Source organism: Alligator mississippiensis, chromosome 8 (assembly GCF_030867095.1).
Source record: "Alligator mississippiensis isolate rAllMis1 chromosome 8, rAllMis1, whole genome shotgun sequence".
Taxonomy (NCBI): Eukaryota; Metazoa; Chordata; order Crocodylia; family Alligatoridae; genus Alligator; species Alligator mississippiensis.
Genome location: NC_081831.1, coordinates 72,507,413 through 72,527,327, shown reverse-complemented (window position 1 = coordinate 72,527,327; position 19,915 = coordinate 72,507,413). Strand labels below are relative to the sequence as shown.

Sequence of the window (19,915 nt, the reverse complement as noted above, 5' to 3'; positions counted from 1 at the left end):
TCTCCCATTTCCGGCCGTCCCAGGTGTCACCGCCAAAGCCTTCCGGCCGGCGGGGAGCTCCACTTCCGGGTGCTCCCCTGCGGCGTCTCCGCCGCGCAACAAGGCGCTCCCGGCGGGTTCCCAGCGCCGGCTCCTTTGTGCGGCGGCGGCCTCGCGCTCCCGGGCCCGCGTGCGACGGCGGCAGCATGAGCGCGCAGCGGGGCGACGGCCCAGGTAGGAGGCGCCCGTTGCCCTGGCGATGAGGAGGGGGCACCCCATCCCCCCCCTCCCCGGGCGGGGGCTCCAGGGGGCGGCGAGGCCTGTGCGGGCGCTGGGGATTTCCCAGGGTGTGGGCCTGGCTGGGCCCCCCGCCTGTGTGAGGGGGTTTGGACCCCCAGGCTGGAGGCGCCGAGCAGGCTGGGCCCATGCTCCCGCTGGGCCCCGAGCCGCAGGGTCCGGCCCCTCCGCTTAGCGCTGGAGCCATGCCACGTTTGGGGTCAGGATTGTGCCCCCTGGTCAGCCTGGTACGGACCGGGGGCGTGGGGGGGTTGCCCTCCTCTGCGGCCTGGGGTCTCCTGAGCGTGCGTCGGCTGCCCCGGGCCCCGCGGCAGGCCGGGGTGCCGCATCTCGTGTCGCGTCAGGGTTGGCGGTCGTCTCGGGTGCCGGGGTGAGCGGGATGGTTTGGAGACGGCTGGTCCCGTCTCGGGCGGGCGGTTGGACTAGGTGACCTCTGGAGGTCCCTTCCAGCCCCGCTTCCCTGTGCCGTCTGTGATCCGCTCCAGCCTCTCGGAGCGGGGCCTCGCTTCACCGCGCCCCTCGTCGCGCCCTCGCGTCGCGTCTGATGTTGCAGCTGGGTGACACGTAGGCGCCCCCAACCCCGCGGTCACGACTGAAACGATTCCTTCTCCAAGCACGTTTCACGTGGAAACATTTCCGTTTGCTCCTATGTGCACCCCTAAAATCTTTTCAGTCCGCCAGCCCGGTCCTTGCACGTGACGAAGTTGGTCGTGCCTACAAAAGCTCGTGCTTGTCTGAAGCAGTTCACGCCGAAGGTGCCACACCGCCTGACTTCAGCTGTGCACGTAACCACCTCCGTGCAGCAGCACGTTGCACCGGACTCTCCCTAGGAGGCCAAGTCGGGCTGAGAATCAAAATGCTAATCTCTCAAGTTGCTCTTAAAATAAAAGCTGCCCGAGCGAGACCTTTTGTGCCAGCTGTACTCCGCTCCATGGGATCTGTGGAGCTGTCCACAACTAGAACAGGCCTCAGAATGAGGGAAAACAGCACTTTTCCAGTGGACAGCTCATGGCCCTGCAATTCCCTTTCCCAAAAAATCAGAATTACTTTGAATCTTCCTACTTGCACGTGGGAGTGCAAGGTGCAACAATTCTCCTTTCACTTCCCTTCAGTCACACCCCCACCAAAAAAAATGGTAATTTGCATGTTCCTATACACTGCAGACACACAGCTAGGCTGGTTATTAAGCACCTTTGGCTTTAAAAAATGAATTTACTGTATTTCCTATATTTGCCATTCAGAGAGCTGGATGGCTAAGGGGAGTTATTAGGCGCGTGGAGCCTTTCATCTCCAGAGCAACTTTGAGCCAAACCCAGCTGATGTAACCAAAAATGGTTTCTATCTGATGTTTTTTTCTGACTCTGTTTCTAAGGGAGGTATCAGCACTACAGAAATCCCACCATCACAAATAGCATTGACTAATAATATTGTTGGTGTTTGCAGGAAAAAAGTCAAGGCCAGACTGTAAGGGGAGTTGAATTAGCTTTAGTTTGATTATTGTGTGAATAACTGCTCATCAGTGTTTAATGGTTTGCAGAGGCTGATTTATATTGTTGATCCTAATGGGGCCTTTCCCAATCGGGGTGGAGACACGATGCAGGGAAGTGCTGTTGCAAATGGTGTAAACACTCCTGGGGTTACCAGAGGCTTTCAGCCAGTCCCAGTCGTATAGAACAGCAGCACTGAAGCACAAAAACCACTGGCACAAAATTCCCTGAGGTTTTCATTAATCCATAGAAGCCCAGATTTAACAGTTAGATGGAAAACCACGGAAGGTGTGGGTATTCTTTTTAACTTTCTCTTTATTATTTTAATCCTTACAAAACAGCAGCATCATACACTCGGCATCAGTAATGTAGTCATAATCCAAAATGTCACAAACATCACATTTTAGCAGTTCTTTGCCCTGTGGAGTTAGCATTCTTTCATTTACAACATTAGGGAAGAAATCTTTATGGAACCTGTTTTCTTCAGAAAAAACTCCATGTTTTTAAAGAAACATGTGTGGGGTAAGAGTCTTTGCTTTGTCCCAACATCTAGTAAACATCAGGTCTAAAGAATCACTTCATAATGGTACTCCTTACTGTAAGGCATGCGCCACTTTACATAGATCTAAATTAAGTAAGGCATAAATGCAACAGCTAGTTCATGGATGGAAAACTGTTCCAGTTTCCACACCCATTGTGCGTGTTATGGGCAGCATCTGGAAGTGGCAGGAAATCTAATCACAACGTATATTAAAATAGGTAAAAATATATTCTCATGTAAGAATGACTTGTTCTAAGGGAGGGATCGCAGAGCTGTGCTGTGAGTGACAGTCTTGTGTTATCTGTCTTTATGAGGCTACGTGGGGATAGCTCTGTCATTGCTGAAAGTATTGTCATGCCTCACGATCATTACAAATCCGTGAGACCTCAGTTACCTAGTGCTCCTGGCTAGTCTCTAATAGAAGATAAAGATGCTTAGCTGGCCAACATTTGTAAAGCGCTTCAAAGCATTTTTACACAGATGAGGTATATAATCTTTATACTCTGTACATTAAAAGCTGGTAGGTCTGATCTTGTTCCCATTAATGTCAATAGAAAGCCACCCATAGACTTTAATGAGTTGAATCATGGTTTGCAATCATAAAAAGTTGACTGTTAAGTAAAACACTGCAGTAGTGGGCATGAAGTAGGTGGCAGATGGAAATCAGTGCTTTACTGTCTGCTAGTGTTTTCAGAATCAAAATATTTCCCTGGATACCATATTTGTATCCTGAGATATGCTCCTGAGATAAGACTGCTGTCAGACTTGGATTATTACTAAGGGTTCTACCTCTGAAATGTCACTTGGTCCCAACATGGGCATGGGGGTTTGTTTCTGTCTCGTTACCTTATCACATTTTTTATATTCTTTTAAATTATAAATGTTTATCACTACAATTTTTTTCTACCAACTTTCCTGACCCATCAAGCCTTGAAGGGAGCTCTTCATTCCCTAATAATTCTCCGTTGAGTTCTTTTAGGAGAAAACAGCTCTTAAGATGGCTTCATTTGACACTTTCTGGGTGTGTCTACACAAGATGCTATGTCGCCGTAGCAACACGCTACATCACCATAGCAACACGGTATGGCGATGTAGTGTCGGCGGACACAAACTGTGATGTTGCAGCTATGTTGCTGTAGCAACATGCTCCCTTGCTATAGCGCGTTGCTACAGCAACGTAGCGGCTAAAAATAACTGTGCACCGCCAGCACCGTACGGTATGGACTTTTCTCGCACCGTCGTTTAATACTTCCAAAAGGAAGCACTAAATGGTGGGGCAGTAACAATGGCGCTGTAGGGGCACATGTAGATGTGTCGTCTTTTTATCACTGTATTGTAGGGGATTTTTTCCTTCTTTCTGAGAGACCGTATAATTTGATTCTTTACATTTGCACTTTATAATGATAATTAGAACTCCCCTCAAAAATTATTTTTTCTTGAAGCATTTATTTATCGATAAATTAACGGTTGCTTTTGCATCTTTATCTTCTTGCTTCCAAGATTACCTGAATCCCAGTTCTTGTCCATCAAACACCCCATATTGTGCAAGGCGCCCAATATACGTTTGTTTTTTAAATACAACATAAAGTTCTTCAAGCAATTCTTCATATGTAAACTGCATCTTAAAATGCCTCCTCGATTTAACGAAAAATTAAAGAGTTACGGGCAAGGATGAAAGGGAGGACTTTCAGATTTGGGAAGGTGCAAACAGATGGCCAATGGAGGAGGTGGGGGGAGATGCTGAGGCTCCTCCAGATGGCAAAGGCTTCAGAGAGAGCGGCGCTCTCCCGACAACGGAAAGATTACGAAGAGGGTCAGAGTGGCGGCTGCTTCTGAGATGCAGCCTTCCCAATCTGCAGTTGGAGGAAAGGGGGCAGAGAAAGGGGGCTGTTTTGCAGCAGAGGCCTACACGCCTGGCACCAAAGGCCGGGAGCCCCGCCCTGCTGGCTGGCGCGTGGAAGACGGAGCCTGGGAGTCTCCAGTGGGAATCCGAAATCAGCACCGTCTCGTCTGCGCCTGGCCGCCAAGGCGTAGGCCTGAGAGGAGCGGGAGGGGCGGGCACCTCTTCAGAGGAGAAAACTGCAGGACGAGCAGATGGTGTCAGGCCTCCGCGCGCAGCAGCCGCCCGGGCCCCTTCCCCTGCTCGCTCCAGGGAAGAGACCGGGACGTTGGAAGCCGCCCTCAGCCCGGGAACTGGCGGCGGAGGGAGGCCGGGAGGAGGATACACGTGAGGCTGCCCCTGCTCGCGGCTGAAGCTGCTTCCTGAGCCCCTAGATCCTCGGGGACGTGCTCGTCCCGCGCCGCGGAGGAGGAACCGGCCGGGCCGCACGGCCACGTGGTCCCAGCAGCCTCCACGTGGGGCCCCGCCGCCCGGAAGCAGCCGAGCGCGCTCGGGGCCACGAGCCGGAAGGAGCCGAGGGCACTCGGGCAGCCAACCGGAAGCAGCCGAGCACGCTCGGGCGAGGCGGGGCGGGGCGGGGTGGCGCGGCAGCGGCGGCGGTAGGCAGGGCGCCCCCTGGCGGCGGGCGGGGGAGGGAGGAGGCGGGCGGGCGCGGCGGCTGCGCTCGGCGCCGTTGTCTGGCGGAAGCAGCGCGGCCGGCGGGAGCGCAGGTACCGGCCTCGGCCCCCCTGCAGCCGGGCAGCGGCCGCCGCTCCGCTCCTCCCCTCCCGTCCCCGCGGGGCCCCGGGCCTGGCTGCCGGCGGAAGGGCCCCGCCGCCCGCCCTGGGGCCTAGCGCGGCGGCCCCGCCCGGCCCCGGCCCCTTTTGTCCCGGCGGGGAGAGGAGGGGCCCGGCCCGGTCCCGCCGGGGCGGGGGCGCCGCGCTGTCAGCGGCCCGGGCGCGCCCTCCGCAGCCCCCTCGGCCGCAGGGTGGCCCCGGCTCGGCTCCCCGCCGGGTCACTTGGGTCACCTTCGCCCCGGCCCGGGCCACGCGTGTCCGCCAGCGCCGCGCACCGACAGGGCGGACGCGCCCGCTCCTGGCCCTCGGGCGCGTGAGAGCCTCGGGGCGCCGGTGCCCGGCCGCGCGTCGGACCGTTTCGCGGGCGGCGACTCTCGATCGTAAGGCTTTTAACGCCTGGAGCGCAGAGGGCTCGTGTGTCGGTGGGTTTGATGTTCCCCTCCCACGAATGGTCCCAGACAAGTTTCCCGTTCGGTGTCCTGTCGGATCGAGCGCCCGCGACAGGTACTTGCACGCGCGCTCGCTCGCGCGGACGCGTCACGAGAACCGTCAGGCTCACGTTAAACGATAGCGGGGCTGTTTAACGCGAACAGCTTCAGCATTTAGGGCCGGTTTGAAAAGAGCCGAGGTGGGAACATAGGGAAGCGCGTGCTGCCGCTGAAAGTCCTCGTGTGCTGACGTGTGTACGTGTCATCGTCTTGTGTACTAACGTGGCTCTTTTTACTTTCCTTCCTGAAGGAATGGAGGGCAGAAAACTCATTTCTGCAACAGACACCCAGTATTCGGGCATGCTGCTGCAGTCGTTGAATGAACAACGCGGCCACGGACTTTTCTGTGACGTTACCGTCATTGTGGAAGACCGGAAGTTTCGAGCCCACAGAAATGTCCTTTCTGCCTCGAGCACGTATTTTCACCAGCTCTTCTCAGTGGCAGGGCAAGTGGTTGAACTGAGCTTTATCAGAGCAGAAATATTTGCAGAAATACTCAACTATATTTACAGCTCTAAGTTAAACCGCATTAGATCCGATCTACTTGATGAGTTGATTAAATCAGGGCAGTTATTAGGAATTAAGTTCATAGCCGATCTGGGTGTACCTCTGTCACAAGTTAAAAGCATATCGGGTAGTGTCAATGTTGGTACTGCAGAAAACTTACCTCCCGGCTCAGATCAAGAGGGTCTTGAAACACAAAAGTCTGTAGCGGCGCACAGGAATCATGATTTGATTGGCGGGATGCCTATCATAACAGAATCCTTTACCTTGCATGGCGAAGAATATGAGACTACAAAAATTACAGTGAGTGATTCAGATGACGAGGATGACGATGTTATCTTTTGCTCGGAGATTGTACCTGCAAAGGAACGTCCTTCAGAGACCAGCACGGTGACCCAGAATCAGCCTTGCCCAAATCCTGCTGTGGTTCCTGACCAAAAGCCCTGTGGAAGCGGTGCCTCTCCCCCTCTAAATACTATCGCAAGCACTCAAGCGCTAACTTTGCCTGTCAGCCAGCTGACTCCAAACCAAACACAACCTAGCACTGAACCATTCGCGTCCTCGGCCCCAACGCATTTGACTCCTAATGTCATTTTGCTAAATCAGTCTCAACTCAATCCGTCCCCAAGCGTCAGTTCCTTGCATGTGCCTCCTACAATTAACTTGCTTGAGGACAGCCAGCAGCCATCAGCTAATGATTCTTTAACTGAAATGGAAACAACGGCTGTCGAGGAGGAGGAAGAGGAGGAGGATGTGGAAGATGATGATGATATCATTAGTTCGTCTGGCTCAGTCAGTAGCAGCTCTTTGGTTCAGCAGTCTTCTCCCCCAAAAGCTGCTGCATTGGAAGGATCGGGTGTACAGAAAAAACAAGTTGTTTCATTTGCAGAAGAGCCATCTTCCAACTCTGGAGAGTTCAAAATAAAAATCTCAGATGTTCTTACTGAAAACAACAAGGATGCCTCTGCAGGGATAGCACCAAAACCTGTGATGGAAGGTCAGAAGATCATTACTTTAGACACGGCTACTGAAATAGAAGGCTTATCCACAGGTTGCAAGGTGTATGCAAATATTGGCGAGGATACATACGACATAGTCATTCCTGTAAAAGATGATCCTGAGGAAGGGGAAGCCAAGCTTGATGAGATGCCGAGAACATCTGCGGATGATCCCGCAAACAGAAAGCGCATGAAGGTAAAGCATGACGATCACTATGAGCTCATTGTGGATGGAAGGGTTTACTACATTTGCATTGTATGCAAGAGATCCTATGTCTGCCTGACGAGTTTGCGGAGACACTTTAACGTTCATTCCTGGGAGAAGAAATATCCATGTCGATACTGTGAGAAAGTTTTCCCGCTTGCAGAATACCGCACAAAGCATGAGATTCACCACACTGGTGAGCGAAGGTACCAGTGCTTGACATGTGGTAAATCTTTCATCAACTATCAGGTTATGGCTTCCCACATGAGATCGGTTCACAGTCAAGATCCTTCTGGAGATGCCAAGCTTTATCGTTTACATCCATGCAGGTCATTGCAGATCAGACAGTATGCATACATTAGTGATCGTACAAGTAGTATACCCGTAATAAATGAGGATGGAATTGTTTATCATGTCGACACGGGAAAGGATGGTGCTGAAGGAACAACCTCTACTCCTCCAGCCAAGCAAATGACCTGGGATGATATTTTCATTCCGCAGGCAAATGATGCGATTTTTAAACAAAATCCCGCGGAGGGTAGTACTGAGTTTGAGTTTATAATACCAGAATCTTACTGAAATGTTCTAAATTATGCAAAAAGCTTCAGTACAGAAAGAGTGCAACTGTTTTTAAATTAACTGCTAAAAATATTGAAAAAAAATTGTTCAAGTGAAAAAGGTGACCTGTTGTACCAAGTCATCAAAAGGTAGTACTTAGATGGATTATTTGTAGCTGCAAAATGGTTTGTAGAAGCAATTTGTCCAAAAGTTTACTTGAATACAGAATAAGACATTTCTGAGGAGCTGTCAATGTTTTTCCTAGTTCATTACTTTTGATCACAAAATGGAAATTTATAGCTTGAGGAGGTACAGTTCCTTTAAAAGGATTACAAATACTCTTATTTGTTTTCTGAAATAATTGGGGTATTTACTGTACCAATGTTTAATGTAAACCTTTTCTTTCATGTTAGCACTTTAATGCTGAATTTTGTTTAGACATTAACACCAAGACCATAATAAGATTTTCAGCATAATCTTTTGGATATGGCATAGTTTAAAAAACAAAGCAAAAAAACCCTCCCACTACTCGTATATTGACTCTGTGAATAGTGTATTACTGCAGGGGTCCAAAATAGCTGATCCACTAGTTTGGAGACCAGTATGTCTTCAAACCAGCATCTTAGTTTTGTTTTTCAGGTCTGTAGGAAGCAGTTACCTTCAGAAAAATGTTCAGACTGATTAAAAAAAAATGCCCAGTTTGGGCTAAACCAAGTAAGCTTTATTTATATTTGGCAATACAGTAAGCAGAGTATTCAGTGGCTGGACCATTATATTTTATTCTTTTTGCAATGGAGAAAAAAATTCAAAAGACAATATCGGGGGTGGGGGGCATTTAAGAAGAAGATAAGGAAGGCTTGTGCAGCATGTTCTTCAAACCGGGAAGAGTAATGTCAGGCCTTTTTACTACTGAAGAATAAGCAGGTAGTTTGGAATAAGTTGCTGCTTTTCTGTTTTGTTCATTACGGAGAAAGGTTTGGATTAAATGTTAAAATAATGTTTATAATACTCTTCCTAGCTGAAGGCTGCAGATTATACTTCCCAAAAAGAGAGAAATTATGTAAATGATGCCTCATCTTGATAGCTGAGATTTAGAGACTGGCGTAGCTAGATTTAAGCAAAGCAGAAAAGTTGTGATTTTTTTTTTTTTTAAATCCAGCAGGAAGGGATACAGTCAAGAGGACTGAAACCACAGTCAAGTTTTTTGAAAAAAAAAACACACATAGAAACGCAGTAAAATCTTTGTATAATTTCCTTGGCAGAGGCATATTGATGTTTCATTTTCACTTTTAAGTTTATAATGCCCTTTCCCCCCTTGCAATTGGTACATATTTAGGCACTTAGAAAATAGTTAGTAAAAGTCCAACTTGAACAAGGAATGTTAGATCCGAAAGAAAGCTGATCAGCAGTCATAGTCTAGCATTTCTGATCTAGTGACTTGTCGAGTCTTTGTAAATGGTAATATGAAAATTACACAGAGGTTTTATAGATGACTGAAAAGGATTGTTGTGCATAGTATTAGTTAGTTATCAGTAATCTTGCATTACATTTCTTACCTAAACTGCAGTTAAGGATTTTTCTTCTCATTTTCATGTTTTTAAGAAAAATACTTCCATGTTCAGACCAACATTTCCTTATCTTATGACCTTCAACCTTAAATTTCCATATATCTGTAATTTTTAACAGACAGATGAATTCTGTTTCAAGGTAAAAGGTTTAACTGTAACTTAAGCTATAATTAAAGGGTACCATAAATCAGTGTTTGTAATAACGGGAAGCAAAAAAAGAGAATTTGTTTACCTTTTTAAGTGAAATACTTGGCCCTTCTGTTTTCTAGGCTGAGCGTATAATGTTGTAGGAATGTTGAAAATCGTATTGTAAACTAAGCATTTTAAAATTGGGATTTAAAATTCAGTTCAAAACTTTGTGCATTTGCAAAATCACAGAATAGTTTGATTTTCGTGTAGATGTTGGTAAACTGCCCTTTGGACAGAAGGGACGTGTTTTTAAATGTTATAGGTTGGATGTTGTTGGAGATGGTATTTCAGCAGTTAAACAGAATCCTCTGACTTATCTAACTGTATGCCACATACAAATTTTGTAGTCCTTTGTCGTAAGGAATAAGGGTATTTTTTTTAACAACATCATGAGACATCTGGAATTATACATACCTTGCAAGATATACATTCAGTAATAATGGAAAATAACAGCTTCAATATTTGCTGCTGAAAAGTTTTTTAATTCTTAAATTTAACTGTGCCTACTACAGGTGTCTTTAGAGGAAAACTGGAAAAATAGGGGTTAAAAGTTGTATTTTTGCTAGAAGACTCGTGTTTGCATGTGTCTCAGGGTCTTCAGTTTTCCTTGGAAGTGATTTTTAATATCCAAAGTCCAGAGGTCATGTAAAATACACTTTTTAATTTCACTTCCAGTATTTATTGGGTTGGAAACATGCTAGACCCCTTCTTTTGACTTTCCGTGGGGCCATAAGCTTTTATATTTAGATTTCTGGCTATTGCACTATAGGACTTTTTTTAAACCTTAGCTTCCAGTTTTACTTCATTCAAAACCTCCAGTAAACATTAAAGAATTGGTTCTCAGCAGAAAATTGGATTTACACTGACTGGTTGAATCTGAAAATGCCTGTAAATAACTAGAATTATAACACTGAGCAGAGATCCTGTAGTAAACTTGATCATTTTCAAAATCATGTATAAAAACACCTGATCTGCTGCAAGATGTAACAACAGTGGCTGAGTCCTTGCTGTATGGTTCCTATGGGAATTTTTACCACAGCATTCCACTATATGAATAAAACAAATGTGGAAATAACAAAATTCATAGATTGCTTATTTATTTTGTACTGTTAAGGCATGCAGCTTATAAAAAGATGCAAAAGCTGACAACTGTACACATTGAACATTGGGTTCTCCAGCTGTTACCTAACTCCTCTGTGTGAAGCATTGTTCATTTTTTTTTTTTACCAATGCTGTAGTGTATATACTTGTACAGCCTTTTCCTTGGCATACTTTTTAAAGTTGTGTTCTACTTTTCATTAACCAATACTTGATATTAGTTCTTAGAGCTTTCTATGGCAAAAATAAAAGGTTTTAATTCTAGAGATGTGTAGAATGGTTCTTTTCAAGGACAGCCACCTCTGTGCAGTTTAACACACTTTGGATCCCCTTGTACTCCTACAACCTTTTAACAGTAGCAGCAGGTGCTTACAACTTTTTGGAGCTTAAGTCTTCAATAAGTGAAGTAGCTGAATGTTTTACATTCAGTTTTGTCGCGAGACAGCTGCACAGTCATAATGTATGTTGACCTGTTCTGCATTTTACTTGCAACTTACTTCTGCTGGTGTAGAACTTAATATTCTGTTGTATTCGGCTGACACTGCAGCTGACTCGTGGGCGGTGAGTTCATAGTCCTAACTAGCCCGCACTGGTTCTGGTTTGGAGCATTTAGATCTGTATTTAACTATGATGTTACACTGAACTACTGGTTATTTAGTTGACTCCTGTTTATGGAAGAAAATCCTCAGTTTTGCAGCCCTTTCAGTAATACTTGTGCGAGGAGACTCACTAAACTCGAGGTTATTTTGCATGGGTAAGTGCTACTTGGCATAGTAGACATTTGTTCTCTTGGGAAAGAATTTGACGAGAACTTGAACTAATGCAAAACCTCTCAGAAGTAGTCAGGGTTGAAAACAGCAGAAGCGTGAGATTTCTTTCCTTTTTTGTGCCCTTGTGACAAGGTATTTAGCAGAACATGCGGATTCGTTAGACTCTGACAGGCCGAGTAATAGATAAACATCTTAGTGGCACAAGGCTTGAACCTGCTGCTGTCGAGAATAGTGGGAAACCGGCCATAGACAGCAGAGGCAGAATTAGGCCCAGCAGAATGCATGGACTATTACAAATAAAGGGGATGCTGTCTGGATCAGATCATTCATTTTTGTGTTAAATAAAAAGCTGCAGAAATTAAATCTGGCTGATTGGAGTATGCAGGGCCTTGCTTATAGCGTAGCACTTGCCAGAGAGCTCATGCTGAATGTGTGAAAAAGGACTACAGTTAGTGGAACAACAATGTGGAGGATTCCTTTGTCCGTTTAATGTATGTTACAAAATAACTTCTCGGTGCATGCATCTACACGAGATGCTGCATCGCCATAGCAACATGCTACGGCGACATAGTGTTGGCAGGCACAAACTGCCACTGCAGCTACGTCGCCGTAGCAATGCGCTCCCTGGCTATAGCACGTTGCTATGGTGACATAGCGGCTAAAAATAACCGTGCGTCGCCAGCACGGCACAATACAGGCTGTTACTGCGCCGTCATTTAGTACTGCCTTTTGGGAGTACTAAATGGCAGTACAGTAACTGGCGCTGTACGGGCACGTGTAGACGTGCCCAGTGGGACTCTGGGTGTAAACACTGGGTGTTACAATAGCAAATGGTGCTTTGGCTTTTTTATATGTATTATTTCCAAGTTGACACAAATATTTCCATGTAACACTGGTAAACTGATACTGGGGAACCTTGCCAAAAAGGAAAAAGCAACTCTGTAAACGTTTACAAAATTCACACCGTTTATTTTGGTAAAGTAATAAAAGGTACATATGAGTTATGTCATCTTTACATTCTCATAAGAAATGATGGATACAGTGCATAATACTGCATTTACATTAAATGCTTATACTTTTGCTGACGCAGAAAGAAAACGGGTATTTAAAACAGAATATCCCAGTGATACCTGAAAATGGAGTTGTCCTTTCATAGTGAATTTAAAGCAGCAATGCAGCTTTTCCTTAAATATTCCTGCACATAATAATTGAAAGATCAGAGGTTCAAGGAAAAGAAAGCCTGGGACGTTTCCTCAGTTTAGTCCTGCTGTCAAAGATAAGACAATTGCTTCCCAAAGATCCTTGTCTGGTAACTGAAGAATTATGCTCTCTGCTGGCTCTGTAATGTGACTTAGATCTATCCTCTACCATCCCGTTCCTTTTAGCTTTAGTTAGTAGACAGGCACAAAGGATATGCTTTATCTTAGCCAGTTAGAGAGGGGATAGGAACAGTTGCTTTTATTTCAAAGCTCTAGTAGCAAAGGGCTGTTGTTTTAAACACTCGGGTAATGTAGCCTTCCAACTTTATTTCTTACCCTCAAGGAGTTGTACCAGGAGTGTCACTGCCTATTTCTCCATTGCACACATTCTCTTTACAAGATGTGATTGGCTGAAACAGGTGCCAGGCTAATTTAAAACTGAAGGAGTATTAGTATGTTAAATTTATTTCTGGACTCCAAACCTGTGGAAGCTGCGCTTGAAACAATCCACTCCTATAGCAAAGGTTACTTGCAGATTTTCTGTGCTTGCTGCTGCTTTAAATTCAGTGAGCATCCTGGATATATTACTCCTTTCCCACTCCCTTGGTTTGTGAAAATGGAATACCTTGTTTTTGGAGAGAAGTTCTCAGCTGGGTTCGGATAAAAAGTTTAATCTCTTTTTAGCTTATGAGACTAGATTGACTTGTATACAACAGTGGAATGATCAGGTTAAAAACTGCCTTAAATGCTTTGCAAATGTGTAGGATTAAAACAGCATTTTAAAGTGTGATTGTACTCCAGAAAGTGACAGGAAGGAGGGTCACCTTTATCCTTTCCATCTAACGCAGATTCAGATTTGGTTAGGCCATGGGTAGGAGGCAGCTATCATCTGAAAGCCAACTATTCTCCCTAGCTTGCGTAACAATTTTCAAACTCTGCCAGCTAAATTTTGCTGACCAGTACATTTTGTCTGCAGCGCTGCTGCTGTTACACAGGTGCCAGTGAGGGCAATATTTAGCCTCCTTGTTAATGCTCTGATGGAGGCAGCAAGAGCTTCCAGCCTTCAGGAATAAAGAGATTAAAAAAAATGTGGCTTGCTTGTAGTTGTACCCGACATAAGCAGAGATGAGGTGATGTGCCAGCTGGGTAACTCTGAACTGAAAGTTGCCATTTGAAGTCACTTCCTGGAGTAAGACCATGCTGTCAGGAGCACTGTGTCACATAACAAAGCTGATCCTTTTTTGTTATGCAGGAGGCATGCAAAATCTGCTTGGAATCTAGATCAATCAGCACAATCATCATTTGAAGACAAGATGAAAGTCACTACAACAACTGCAAATTCTTATCAACTTCATACTAAGATTTTTTTTTTTTTTTTTAAACATTACACAATGTAGAATTGTATCCATATGAGACTTAACACCTGGAGAGTAATAGTGGAAAGCAATACCCGGCAGCCTGTAATACAGCCACAAATACAGGCTTTGTTCAGGGAGCTGACTCAATTCATTTAAAAAAGTTAAAAGTACGCTCTAAAAAAATTTCCAACCAAAAAGACAAAATAATGTGAGTTTGCTACGCTGTGTTTCAGTGACTTGCAGATGAGTTTCTGATCCTTTCTGTGGCAGAACAGGGAAAATTGCACTTTTCCATTTAGGAGGTATCAGCAGTTGGGTTGTAGATGCATAACTATCCAAACTGCCTAGCTTTAACATCCTTCATAGCAGGATCAGAGAGACTGACAGCACTTTGTTCAGTATCCTACTGCCTGGCTTCAGAAGCATTTTGAAATAAGCCAGCCTGCCTAGAATGGCTCTAAAAGGCAAGGTCCCAATTTAAGGACTACAGTGCAGCAGATGCCGCAGATTTTTTTTTCCCCATTTGTTTTAGTGTTTTGAGTTAAACTCTCATGTTCTTTGGCTTTTCCCTAGATATGGATGTAGCCTGTAACCAGTAAAAGATGTGCACTCTGACCTACAGCTCAGCAATCTCTCACCCACAGGAAGCCAAGCAATTATCAAGTGGAGCTGTTTGCAAGCACCTTCACTTTTAGAACAGAAAAGGGGCCAGGGCAACTGTTGCTTCTGGCTAGCTCTACTCCATCCTGGCTCAGTGGAGTATGGCAGACTAGGGTCAATAGTTCAAACCAGGTGGTATGTCCTTATTAAAAATCAATGGCTTTGAAACAGAGGCCTCCATTTAAGTCACCTGTGATTCACTGACACTAGTAAGCATCAGTGTCATAATCCTTGCCTATCAGATCCACTTGTGAAACCTCAAAAAAAAATAAGCCTTGCAAGAAGAAACAGGATAAACAGGAAACTTGATATTTGAAATTATCTTCTGTACTAGATCCCCCACCACCCCCAATAAATATAAAATGTTCACAATTATTTCAAGGGGAAGATTTCCTTTATGGCGTATAAGGTGGTGGCTTTTCAAAAGGTGGAAAGTACGGAGGAGAATAGCGAGGAGGAGCATTGGAAGACCACATGTAGCTTGGAGATGGTGACATCGATTGGGGGTCATCTGAAAGCCCAGAAGGAGTGGAGGCTGGAAACACGCTGGAATGCTGCAGAGCAAAGACAAGACTACTTCTGTCAGTCTCAGTCTTGCAATTACGGACCCACAAGCATTTCTTAAATGTCTGGTACTTAAAGACAGTGACAACGACCTCAAACTCATTTCCTTTACCAAATGGTACGATGATTCTAATTTTAGGACTCAGTTCTGGAAATGCTTCTGCATATGCTTATCTTTATTCAAATGACTCCTCCCATTGATGTCAATTTAAGTACATGAATACCATGGTGCAAGATAAGTCTTAGCATGTTAAGCACTGAAAAAGTGCTAAGTCTAATTTTCTTTTCCTGATTTCTGCCATTTATTTGCTGCATCTTACTGAGCTCACCTGGTTTTGGTGAAGTTGGAAACAGTGCCAAGGAGTTTATGTATGGGGTTCTTGACTTTTTTATTAAGTGGCCAGGGGGTGGAAATGGGGCGGACAACTCTGTCACACATGACATTTGCACACCTGTCCTAAGTTACCAGATGGCAGCCTTTGAAATTGAAGCTCATCTGAGTTCCTCCTGTTTTGACAAGGGTGTTTTCTTAGTCCAAAAACCACAACTGGCACATGGCCAAAAATCAAATTCTGCTTCTGTGCACATGTAAATAGTAGCAACAACAACAAAGAGCTCAATGCTGCCAGTTACAGAGTTGTGAGGTTAGAAAAAAGTTAAATGTATAGCAGACTGCCTGTAAAGTAAAACCCCAAAAGTTATCGGTGGCATCAAGGCACTATAAAGGCAGCTGCAATACCTCATTCCTTTACTCCTGCGTTTCCATGAACTCTCATTTCCTAAGCTGACCTGTGCAGTAAGATGCATCCCAAAGACCCACTTCTAAGGTGATACCTGTAAAGGACTGGGTTTGGCATCATAACACAATTACCAGGATATAATGAGTTACTGCTCTAACTTCCCTGTTGTTTGTCTGTTACAATGTGAGCATCTGGGGCAGGACTGTGCTACCTTGTATGCCTGGAAAGTACCTGGTATACTGTAGGTGAGGCTGCTTGTCATAGCAAAGGATGCACTGTCTTGCAAAGGAAATTACCGTGAAAGCGTGCCAACTCGCTGAGATGGAGCTGCACATTACAGTGAGGTGGGGGAAGATGGGAAGCGAAGGTAGGATTTAGCACTGCCAGGGAGATCTCCATGGGGGGGTGGGGGGGGGTTATTTTCATTGCTGTAGCAGCCCTCCAGGACCAAGACATTTGTTTCATGTCTCATTTTCCCAATATATGTTCCAGCTTATCATACAGGGATCTCAAGCAAGCTCAGATGCCCTGGGAGTCTATTTCTTATCACGTTTTGACGGCACAATGGCTTTCCCCTTTGGCCAAGTTTCAGCTGGTGGAACGCCCCAAACGTGGAGCTCTCTGGAGTGACTTTGCTGCAGCAGGCGTTGCTGTGACAGGGCTGGAGAACACAGCTCCAGCTTGTGAGCATTACAAAGCATCTGTGGTGCTGCCTAGCAACAGCCACGAGCCTTTGAGGAGACCTGGCTTTGTTGCAGCTGCAGAGCAGGCTTGACTTGTTTTGGCTCCAGACAGCAGTCTGATGTTGTTAATGAACCGGGCCACTGAAAAGGCTGCGCTTTTGCAAGGGTGGAATCAAAGGCAATAAAGAGGCGGAACAGGCCACTGCTGGGATGAAATGAACCACTTGTCTGGTCTGCGTGGTGGTGTCAGCGCCTGGCCTGGCTCGCTATCTGCAGCAGTCAAAATGCCATAGGAATGAAATTTCTCTCACTTATCGATCTCTGCCCCCAGCCTTCCCCGTGTGCCAAGGGACTGGATCGTGGACAGCAAGGGCTGCTGTTTTAATGAGCGCTCTTTCTTGCTTCCATTCCTGTCTGCACATCCTACCTTTGCCCTTGAAAATGGCTTGTCAAGAGGGCTGGAGCGTCGTTGACCAGGGAAATGCACCTGGCTCCAACTTGGCAGGAAACCACCCCAGACCAACACCAAGCAGAGCATACGACAAGGTGATAAGGAGCCAGCTCAGCTGCTGTAGCATGCCCAGTGCTGGACGTCCCACTTCCCTGCTCCACTATGAACACGGGTTCTTGGTTTTCTGGGACAGATGAACAGAACAACCGTCCAGAGCTATGTGGCAAGATTTGCTCTGCCAAAGATGCATCCCCTTCACAAGAGATTTTGGAGGAGGGGCCTGTTCCATTTACATGGAAGAAGATGCAGAGAAATGCTATGGGGCACTGAGGCTGCTGTCATGGGGTGAGAATGACTTGCACGGAAGGAGAGGCCTGAGCCATTTGACACCTGAGAGAACACTGACTCGTGGGAGTCAGCAGGATTGCGAACCCGAGAGTGCACGCATCACTGCTGAAATGAAGCACGGGGTATGCCCACATGGCACCAGAAGCAGTCCAGTTTTACCCCTGCTAACTAGAAGCAAGGTGACAGAGCCTGTGCTGAGCTCTGTGCTCCAGTGGCCAGACTGCTCTGGTATCCAGCCCCGCTCATTGCTGCCTCCTTAGCACCGCAGTCACTCCTGTGACCGTCCCAGGCCCTCAGCACTCTGGGCTCTCACCTTGTGCTTACAGCAGTTCAGTGCCTCAGGGGGTTCTTCTCAGCTGTATGTGTTTGGGTAAACATCTGGGAAGAAATTATTCCCAGGTGAGCATCTTTTTACTCACCTTGAATAAGGAACTGAATAAGCTGAATAAGGAACTGATGGACCTCATTAAGCTCAGAAGAGTAGCCTACCCCAGCTGGAAAACAGGAAATGTTATCAAAGAGGATTGCTCTGCACTCACCCGCACCTGCAGAGAGCGGTCGAGAAAAGCCAAGGCACAAACCGAATTATGCTATGGGGATCAAGGACAACAAAAAGTCCTTTAGATATGTGGGAAGTAGGAAAAAGAATAGGGACAGTATTGGGCCCCTGAGAGATTCAACGGGGCAACTGACACCACATGTCCAAGGAAGGGCCAATGTCCTAAATGACTTTTTCGCATCAGTTTTTCACCCTCCCACAAGGATCACACTGCCAGCAATGGCACAAACCAATCTGGAAGTGGGTGACGGGCCCAAAATTGATGTGGATCAGGTAAAGGAACACCTTGAGAAACGACATTCACAAGTCTACAGGCCCAGATGGAATGCACCCGAGGGTCTTGAAAGAGCTGGCAGACATCACTGCATCTCCCTTGGCAGGGATATTTGAAAAATCGTGGCGCTCAGGCAAGATCCCGGACGACTGGAAAAGAGCCAGCATGGTCCCTATCTACAAGAAAGGGAGGAGGGATGAGCCGGGGAACTATACACCAATCAGTCTGACATCCGTCCCTGGAAAAGTTCTGGAGAAAATTGTCAAGGGATCCATCAATGCCAGACTAACATAAGGCAAGCTTCTGAATGCCAGCCAACATGGCTTTGTGACTGGCAGGTCTTACCTGACCAACCTCGTCTCCTTCTATGACCAGGTAACATATGCCGTGGACAAGGGAGATGATGTAGATGTCATTTATCTGGACTTCAAGAAGGCCTTTGACCTAGTTCCCCATGATGTCTTTATGGTTAAACTGGGGAACTGTGGCCTAGATCATCATATGGCTAGGCAACTGGCTACGGAGTTGGACCCAGTTGAAGGGAGCAAATCAACGTGGTGCAGTGTTACCAGTGGAGTCCCTCAGGGCTCGGTACTCGGGCCAGTACTCTTTAACATTTTCATCAACCATCTAGATTCAGGAGTCAGATGTATTATGGGGGAGAGCTGTCACACCGCAGGACAGACTGGGGATACAGGCTGACTTGGACACACTCTTAAGGTGGGCTAACCAAAACCGGATGGCCTTTAATACAGAGAAGTGCAAGGTGCCGCACCTTGGTTGGAAGAACCCTCAGCATATTTACAGGCTCGGCAGTGCTATGCTTGCTAGCACCACAGTCGAAAGGGACTTGGGGGTCTTGACTGACTACAAGATGAACATGAGGCACCAATGTGATGTGGTGGTGAGCAAAGCTAACCAAACTCTGGTGTGCATCCACCAATGTATCTCAAGCAAAACCAGGGAAGTCATCCTCCTACTTTACTCAGCACTGGTAAAACTGTAGCTGGAATACTGTGTCCAGTATTGGGCCCCCCACTTCAGGAGGTGGAGAAGATTGAGAGTCCAGAGGAGAGCCACTCGTATGATCCAAGGCCTGGAGGGAAGGCTGTACAAGGAGGGTCTGAATGACTTGGGACTCTTCAGTCTGGAGAAGAGAAGGTTCAAGGAGGACTTGGTTGCAGCCTACAACTTCATAAGATGGGTACATCAGAGCTATCCAAGCGATAACAAGGTCTAACAGCCATAAACTCCAGGAAGGCTGATTTAGACTGGATATTAGAAAAACTTCTTTATGGTTTGTGTGTCCAGGGTCTGGAACAAACTCCCCCCAGAGGTGGTGCAAGCACCTACTCTGGATTCCTTCAAAAAACAGCTGAATGTATTTCTTGCTGGGGTCACTTGCTCCCAGCTGACTTCCCACCTATGGCGGGAGGGTTGGACCTGATGACCTCTTGAGACCTTCCAGCCTCTAATGTCTATGAAATCTATACCTGTGTAACTGTGGTCACTGAGGAGGTTGTATCCATTTGGTGAATTTGATACAAAAGTAGGGTAGAGAGACAAGTCCAAAAGTCTTGAGCCTGGGGATAAAACCATCTCTTAAAATCACCCCCATGCCTATGGTCTTCATTACAGGGCTTTCAGGGACATAAGGGCTGATGGCTCCACCTACAACGCTGAATAAAAGGGAGTGTTTCATAGGTGCTATGCAGTTGTTT

At 46.3% G+C, this 19,915-nt stretch overlaps 2 protein-coding genes across 9 annotated transcripts in view; one reads left to right on the top strand and one right to left on the bottom strand.

Annotated features, from left to right (window-relative positions):
• The first annotated feature begins 52 nt into the window (after positions 1-52).
• The window catches only part of ZBTB33 (zinc finger and BTB domain containing 33), a 35,398-nt gene continuing 15,535 nt past the window's right edge, over positions 53-19,915 (top strand). For 2 of the 6 annotated variants that reach the window (XR_002090326.2, XR_002090324.2), the window contains exon 1: positions 53-213. Coding sequence is in view for 3 of the 6 variants with exons in the window: in XM_006277375.4 (XP_006277437.1) it covers positions 5,412-5,484; positions 5,719-7,754 (2,109 nt within the window). In the remaining 3 variants the exon portion in view is untranslated. The other 4 variants (XR_002090327.2, XM_006277376.4, XM_059732838.1 and 1 more) reach the window with 4 other exon arrangements.
• The window catches only part of TMEM255A (transmembrane protein 255A), a 37,680-nt gene continuing 30,067 nt past the window's right edge, over positions 12,303-19,915 (bottom strand). For 2 of the 3 annotated variants that reach the window (XM_006277377.4, XM_019487769.2), the window contains exon 9: positions 12,303-15,129. In XM_006277377.4, coding sequence (XP_006277439.1) covers positions 14,971-15,129 — 159 coding nt within the window. In that variant the 3' untranslated portion in view covers positions 12,303-14,970. Of the gene's footprint in view, positions 15,149-19,915 lie in introns of all 3 variants that reach the window. The other variant, XM_019487770.2, reaches the window with a different exon arrangement.